Genomic DNA, 8,596 nt, shown 5'->3' on the forward strand with positions numbered 1-8,596 from the left:
TTACTTCATTTATGTAGAAAATTGAAGTGTATCACATCACATTTATCCAATATGTAATCACCTTCTATTAATATAAAAGAAAGAACAGAGTATCACAGAACGCTTTAACCAAGTGCACAGTCAGGAGGTGTCACAGAAATATGGACCTTTTGGAGCTGTTACAATCAGAGTACAGTATAAACTGTCAATTTATTTGTTTTTTAAAGAATGAAATTTTACAACAAAGGGTCCAATGGTATCCAAAGCCTCTGACAGCTGTAACTAAACAGAACATACTGGCACGCAGATGTATAACCACACAATTTTGCTGAGGCAAGAATGAGTATGGCAATTTTTCATCTTACACGTCTACCAACTTTGAGTAAAAGAAGCTGCAGATGTGCGCTTACAGCTTTCCTTCCTCCTTAAAGATGTCAGCGAGATCCACTTCCTTCACATCCTCTTTAAACTTTGGAGAGGAGCCCTGACTCAGGGGCACTCGCCTTAATGAGATTTTGGATTTCTTTGAATTTTGGATGTTCTTTATCAGCTACCAGCTGCAGCAATATAGCTTCACTAGTAGTGACTATAATTCCAGTACGAGCAAGACGCTGAAAGAAGAAAGAGCAGAGAGAGAATAATAATGTGAGATACCTGCAAATGCTTATGAGCATACATTTTGTAAAATAGACAGGTAGTATTTTTTAAAACATCTCCTATTAACAGAAGTACTGCTGATTCCACTCCAGCATTTCTTAGTGGTGCCAGGATGGAAAGGCCTGAGAAAAAAACAAATAGTGGAGTCCAAGGTAAAGGCATTGAGCAAGAAACTTGAACAGTTTCTCTTTCAGGGCTTGCTTTGAACTACTTTGGACTAAACAGCATGCTAGTACTTAGAACTTCAGGAGAGCAAAAAGCTCTTCTGAGAACCTTATACATAATACTGGCACCAGAGTAGGTCCTTTTAAATGACAACTCCTTACAAACACCTGAGTTAGTTCTTACAGGCTCCAAAATAAAAAGCTTTACTGCATAGAAAGCAAAAGTGAAAGAGGCCTGCTACATCTTGTAAGTGCACAACTAAACAGACTAATGCTTCCTGTAGCTCAAGCCACAGGACTTATTGCCAAGTTTCTGAACTTTTAAGACTGCAGTTGTTGCCTATGTAGAAGTCACCCTTAAGTAAAGGCTGACAGCTCTCTGTCCTCCAACAGCTTCCCAGCAATTGTACAGATGCTCTGGCAGTAAAACTCTTCATAAATCCAGCTTTCCCTCCATCATCTTCTACTTAGCTGAATGTTTCACCAAGTCTAACGGGGTCCTAACTGAGCCACAGGAGGGCAAGAGGCAGAAATTACCAATGCATACACCTTCAGACAGGTTTCAATTCTACTTAATAAAGGAAAGAGAAGCTCCAAATATTCTAGGACAGACAGACATAGGTCACTGCTGTTTAGTTGTTCAATTACAAAGCAATTAATGGGGGATAAGTTATTAATTTTAGAGGACTGGTAAAGTATATATAACTACAGTCCATATAATGTTAAACTAGCTAGGCTAGATTTACTCCAGTCAATGTTTCCTACTTGCAATAATGGCAGTAAGCCTTATGATTAAGTTCAAAGAAAGCAGGTAGCTTCCCCAGCTCTCCTAAGCCTGACAACACATTTGTTTAAACCACATGCACACACAAAAGAGAAAAATAGAAAAATCAAAATGAAATATTATGGCAATGTTTTCAAAGTATACTTCTTTAGGAATACAAAGGTTTTGCTTTTAACTCGTATGGATGAGAGAAAAATAAAAAAAGACTGTCAAAGAACTTTCCCTTCTGAGAATTATTGATTGAAAAATGAGAATGTCTTCACTTTAGAAGTGAAATATACAATAATATGTGAAAGAGACTCGCATTGGCTAATACTCTAATTCTAGGACTATATATAACATACATAGCCTTGAGATTAATAGGAATTATGAGACGTGCAAAGTGGATGATTTTCAAGGAAAAAATAATTCTTAAGAATATAGTATTCAGACAAAGGAAAGAAGCAAGTGTGTGTTGCTTCCACAAAGCAGGAACAGGCAGAACAGATGTAGAACAGAAAAGAAATCTGAGGAACAGACTAAGCTAGCTCAAGGAAGCAGTGACACAAGGTATGTTAATCAGATAGGGCAGAGATTAAGAACAGCCACAGCTTGCTTGAATTACTTAATCAATAGAAATGTTGAGTTTTTAATTTCAGGGTTTTGGGGTGGTTTCTTATATTCTGAGTTTTGGCCTTCTATCATTTTTAAGCACACAACAGAATTGGAGACAGTAACGCTTCAGGGTCATCCAGACAGACATGAAAGCTTCGGCTATCAACTAATTCAAATTTGCATGTTCGCCACCAGAACCATCAGAACACATGCTTTGTGAAGGGAAATGTGGAGAACTTAAGGGGTGGGAGGAATCAGATGGGATTTATCTCAGGCTGGTGATGAAGCTGGTTGGTATCCCAGCAGGGTTACTCTTTTACCATCCTCAAAAGGTCACTGTGAATAGAGGAGGGTAATGTAAATGTTACATCCATCGTCCCAGAAAGGTAAAGAGAAGGATCTAGGGAGCTCCAATCAATGAACCTCAGCTCACCAGGTATGAAGCAAGTCTGCACAACAGACAACATCAGATTGATCAATTAAAAAAAACAAGGCTAAGAACATCCCTAAGAAATATATTGCCATGGTTAATCAGGATTGCTGATGTGTCCCCTTCTCTGGTCTCCTACTCTCCAGCATATGGCCTTCTCTTGACCACTCTACCCGATGGCCCTCAGTAGTATTTTTAAGAGAGGCTCTGCAGCACAAGAAAGGGACAATGTTGGCATGTGCAGACATTGAGGATGAGGAGGAGTTACTGCCATATAACTGGCTGGCTCCTCACAGCAAGTCAGTAATATTCCCTGGGTCATATTGTAATGAAGACTATTTAAGGGAGCATAGCAAAACACTTTTTCTGCTTGGTGAGAAAACATTGCAAAGACATAGTAAAAAGTTACCTAAAAATTACCAGTCTGTCTGGACTACACCAGTTGTAACCAACCATGCCTTCAAGATTATTGATACCTTTTTGACAAGAAATAAAAGCAAAGTTTCTGCTTTAACCTCTATTACAGTGAACCAACTTCTACGCTTGCAGACACAAGTGATTAAGTGACAATCAAATGCATAAAGACATACACAAGAAGGCAAACAGATTTCAGTTTTTCTGTATTTGTTTTGTCACGTGCTGCTGCTGCACCACAGTGACTTGGGAAGTCCATGGTTTTAGTAATTTCTGTACTCCATGCGGGTCACTATATTTTACATGACAGATGACATTAAGCTTCCATTTAATCAAAGCTATGGGCTTCGGAAAATGCTACATGCTAGTGGTTTTGCTTTAGTCTTTAATTCTCTTATTCATTACAAACAGCAGAAACTAAAATTCTCCCCAAAATCTTTGAAAAAAGTACAAAATGTTGTAGTTATTATTATTAGTTTCAATTTCCAAATAATTTTTAGGGCCTGAGGCCAAAAATATTCAATACTCACTGTAGATATCAGGTTTTGATTTCTAACAGTGACACCTGCAGGCAAGTAACAGTACACTATCAAAAGTCATTTGCATGAATTTGCTACCACATAGATGTAACAAGAAGATTTAAAAGTCTCTACATTTATCTCCACTTTCTCAATATTTAGCTAGACTAAGCTCCTAGAAAGGCAGAAGGAAAAAAAATCTTTAATCATAGAGTCTTGAGATTAAGCTTTAATTTGCAGTGATGAGGAAGAGCAGAGGGAGAGACAGATATATATAGGAAGGAGCTTTGAAGAGGATCCCTTACTATATTCTGTTGCATTTCAAAGCATTTCAGCAGCAGAATATATACTGTTTGGAACAACAAAACCAAAAGATCTGTAGTAGCACTTCTACTCTGCCATGCAGATAACACTCCATAAGGAATTTCCTAAAATGCTAATGGTTATACAGAGTAACCTAGATTGCATGAAATAATCACCGTTACAATCCAAGTGTCCCAAACTGGGTTTCACATATCAAAACATAATTTAAGGAGGAAAAACTAAGGCAGTAATCCTTCATTATCCTGGAAGCTATTCTGAGAATCAGAGTGTTCACCTCTTCTCAAGTCTGTTTGTTCCCTGTTTACAGTTGTTAGAAATTCCTGGTTAGTTTACAATAAGTAAAGAAATTAATATACAGACAGACACAAGGTGGTGAAAGCCTTGACTAAGAAATTTACCTCAAGAGCAAACATTCTGTCCATCATACTTCTTGACGAGGTGGCATCAGCTACAATATGAACTTCCAGACCTCTGCCAACTAATTCCAATGCTGTTTGCTGGATGCACACATGAGTCTACAGAGAAGAAATCAAAGGCAAAAAACTCACCAACAAAACATTCTTATAAAACATGAGTAGCACAGTGCCAAATTAGCGTACATATATAATTAGGGTTCAAGTGCATATTTTTCTACACCCAACATGACTGGGAAACTCAATGTGGGTTTTAAATTCCAACCAAGCTTGGGACAAGAGCCTTTGGTTACAAATATCTCATTTCAAATTTTATTGTGAGATAACACCTAGGACAAATAACACAGGAATAATTTAATCTACAGAGGGTATCTGAGTTCTAAGCAACATAAATTGACCTTTTTTCTTTATTACAGAAAGCAATGCATAATACTATTGTAGAGCAACAGACATTACTGTAAAAGAGAACAAGAATGGCTGGGCACATACTTCTACTCCAAACAGGACAATACTGCGGACTCCAGGGATCTCTGCTAAGGCTGCTTCAACTTCTGGCAACACCATTGAAAACTTTGTTTTGGGAAGCACAAGTTTAGCTCCTGTTAAATCGATTTCTTGCACAGTACTGCCAAGACCTTTCGGATACTGTTCAGTTACAATAACAGGAATTCCTAAGAGCCGTGCACCCTGGAGCTGCAACACGGCAGGGAGGAAAGCATAAAAGAAAATATTTTATTAAAGAACAAAAATAGCAAAGACATTAGTTCTTCAGTAAACTGCCTGTATGTAAAATAATAATTCACATGTGTGATGAAAACTCACTACAATAAAATGAAAAAGCCATACCAGCCGCTGGCCCACACTGATGATATCCCCAAAATACTTGATGGCAGGCCGGAATCGCTCTTGCATATCGCAACAAAAGAACACAGTGCTCGAGGGTATAAGGTTGCCCAAAGTAGTCATCTGAAAAACAAAATATAGTTAGTGTTTTCTGTGGCATTGAAGACCCTTTCAGAGAAGCAGCAGAATGAGAAAGAGTTTGCAATGCCTCTGTGCCAGGTAACAGATTAATGTTACCTTAAGTCAAAACTGCAGAAAGGTTTTTCCAGCCTGATTTTTCTATGTTTCTAAATTCAAATGAAAGGTTGATACAGAGTAGTATAATACAATCACCAATAGGTAATTAAAATTTTATTAGGAGGGAGATACAAATCAATATAAATGTATATGGAAACTTCTCAACCCTGAAGGGGAGATGGAAGAGCATCCCGCCTAAAGTATTTCAAAGAAAATAAAGTACCAACTGCAAAATTACATTCCTCAAATTAATTTTTAAATCCACATAAAACTGACATAAAACCAGCACTAATTAAAGTTAAAAAACTCAAGGTTGCTTTCAATGCTGTATGTACATATTTTCAATAGTTTCATTGGACTGAAGGTCCAAAGACTAGAACAAAGAAAGAGAAGGTTGCCGGTACAAAGACCCGAATCTGAACTGACCACATTTTAGTGATAAGAATAATCTCCCAGCACTTCCCTTGAACAGGCTACCATGTGGGGTAGAAGCAGAGGGTAAGGAAAAAAAAATAAAAGGTTGCATTTTCTCACATGTTGAAAGAGTGCTTTGCATTTGTATGAAATTACTTGCTCTACCTGCAAAAGCAAAGAAAAAGACTTCACCTAGAGGTTACATGGAAAAAAGGAGCTACATACTATCATTCAGCTGTAACACAATTCAAAAGAAATTACATCCATTCTGGAGCTTTTCAATGGACTGAAAAATCAAATCAAACACACTGCTGATGGGAACTAGCCATTAATTGTGCACACTTATTTTTATGCAAACCAAGGCAGTGATGTTTCACACAAAAACAGAATTACAAAATCTGTAAAATAGTCTCTTTTGGAAGAGTGGGCAGGCATTGAGTTTATGTGGCAAGGTTTTGACAGCAGGGGAGGTTGAGAAGATGCCAGTAAGTTGCCCCATATCTGAAAGAGCAAATGCCAGATGGCATCAAGGTGGACCCACTACTGAGTCCATCAGCAACAATGGCGGTGCCTTTGTGATAATGTATAAGGGTACAAAAAACAACAACAATGTGCAACAGAAGCTGGAGGAGGGAGAACATGCATGAGAAACAAGTCTGAAGACAACATGGTCACTGAAGAAGGAGGGGGAAGAGGTGCTCTGGGCACCAGAGCAGAAATTCCTCTGCAGCCCGTGGTCCCCTACAGCCACCATAAGTAAGGCAGGCTGTCACCTGCAGCCCACAAAAGTCCATGGTGGAGCAGATACCCACCTGCAGACCATGGAGGACCTCACGCTGGAGCAGCTGGATGCACTCAAAGGAGGCTATGACCCCATACAGCCTGTGCTGTAGCAGGCTCCTGGGAGGACCTGTGACCCAGTGAAGACAGAAGCCCACACTGGAGCAGGTCTGCTGGCAGGACTTGTGACCCCATGGGGAACCCATGCTGGAGCAGTCTGTTCCTGAAAGACTGTACCCCATAGTAAGGACCTACATTGAAGCAGTTTGTGGAGGACTATCTCCTGGGGGAGGGACCCCACACTGAAGTGTGAGGAGGAAGGAGCAGAGACAAAGTGTTGTGAACTGACTGCAAACCCCATTCATTGTTCCCCTATGTCACTTTGCAGAGAGGAAACAAGAGAATTCGGAAGTGACACTGAGCCAGGGAGAAAGGAAAGAGTTGGGGGAAGGGTGTTTTTATATTTTTTCTTTCTCATTACTCTACACTGCTCTTAACTGGCAATACATTAAAATAATTTCCCCAAGTTGAGTCTGTTTTGCCTGTGACAGTAATTAGTAAGTGATCATATAGAATCATAGAATCATTAAGGTTGGAAGGCACCTTAAAGATTATCAAGTTCCAACCCCCTGCCATGAGCAGGTGTCCTAGTTTGAGCTAGGATGGAACCAATTTTCCTTTTACTGATTTTTTTTTTTTTTCCTTCAGTAAGTTTCCTTTTAACTAGCACCAGCATATCCCAGCTAAGGCTGATAAGAGAGGAATGTTTTTGTAACTGCTGGGTCTTCAAGGTCGCACCTTCACTCTGCCGGCTCAGACACTATGGGGACATCTGTGACCCCCCCGTAGGAGGCTGAGTTAGACAGACAGCAAAACTGGCCAGAAATATTCCATTCCATATATCTATGTAAGCTCAGAGGAAGGTCAGAGATCACAGAAGACAGCTTCCTTCCTGCGTCTTCTGCCCTTCTTTTCCATCCATGGCCGGCGTCCTGGGAGAACTCCGTCCATCCATCACCGCTAGGTTGTGCATCTCCTGACCCTCATCACTCTGCTCTCTCCAGCAGCAGGCTGGAACTTTTCAGGACTGTTCGCAGCTCAGGAGACGCTGTGGGAGTTGCTTGGGGTGGGGAGAGGCAATAGGGGTTTTGTACATTTCCTGAACACATTTGTATATAATTGTATATATTTTTTCATATGATTAGTGTTTAATTAAAGCTATGTACTTGAGTTTTCAATCCAGCCAAGTCTCTCTCTTTTTCTCTCTCTCCTTCCCTGGCTGGGTGGGAGGGGATCAAGAGCGTTGTTGCCAAACCTGAGTCAAATGATGACATCAGGGACCACTATCACTAGATCAGGTTGCACAAAATCTCATCCAACCTGGTCTTAAAAACCTCCAGGGATGGTATATCAACAACCTCCCTGGGCAACCTATTCCAGTTCTTCACCACCTTTATAGTGAAGAATTTCTTCCTAATATCTAACCTGAATCTCCCATCTCTCAATTTAAAACCATTACCTCTTGTCCTATCACTATCTTCTCCGGTGAAAAGCCCCTCCTCAGCTTTCCTTTCAGGTACTGGAAGGTGCTAGAAGGTCTCTTCGGAGCCTTCTCCAGGCTGAACAGCCCCAAGTCTCTCAGCCTGTCTTCATAGCACAGGTGCTCCAGGCTTTTGACCACCCTGGTGGCCCTTCTCTGGACCCTCTCCAACAGGTCTATATCTTTCTTGTGCTGAGGACACCAGAACTGTGCACAGTATTCCAGGTCAGGTCTCACCAGAGCAGAGTAGAGGGGCAGAATCACCTTCTTGGCATTCTGATATTCCTGTCCTTACCTTGACACATTAGTCTCCTTGCCATATTTTCTCCTGTCCTTTTGAGGAGGAGGGGAGATGGAGTAGTGTGGTGGGCACCTTACTTGTCTGTTATAATGCTAAATTCCCACACCTCTCAGATTCAGTACACCACTACTGCCAAAAGAGTAAACATTTGTAATCGTAGTTCCTCCAGTCCTTGTGGACAAAACAGCAATACTTCTAATACAA

At 40.3% G+C, this 8,596-nt stretch overlaps 1 protein-coding gene across 1 annotated transcript; it reads right to left on the bottom strand.

The window, feature by feature from the left end:
- Window positions 1-200: 200 nt before the first annotated feature.
- ISOC1 (isochorismatase domain containing 1) lies at window positions 201-5,243 on the bottom strand. The gene is made up of 4 exons (XM_010007205.1): window positions 5,124-5,243; window positions 4,767-4,970; window positions 4,263-4,379; window positions 201-590 (listed from the first exon to the last, which is right to left on the bottom strand). The coding sequence occupies exons 1-4, from the start codon at window positions 5,241-5,243 to the stop codon at window positions 444-446; spliced, it is 588 nt and encodes a 195-aa protein (XP_010005507.1). The 3' UTR covers window positions 201-443.
- Between the last annotated feature and the right edge of the window lie 3,353 nt (window positions 5,244-8,596).

The sequence above is a fragment of the Chaetura pelagica genome, unplaced genomic scaffold, assembly GCF_000747805.2.
Source record: "Chaetura pelagica isolate M959 unplaced genomic scaffold, ChaPel_1.0 scaffold40, whole genome shotgun sequence".
Taxonomy (NCBI): domain Eukaryota; kingdom Metazoa; phylum Chordata; class Aves; order Apodiformes; family Apodidae; genus Chaetura; species Chaetura pelagica.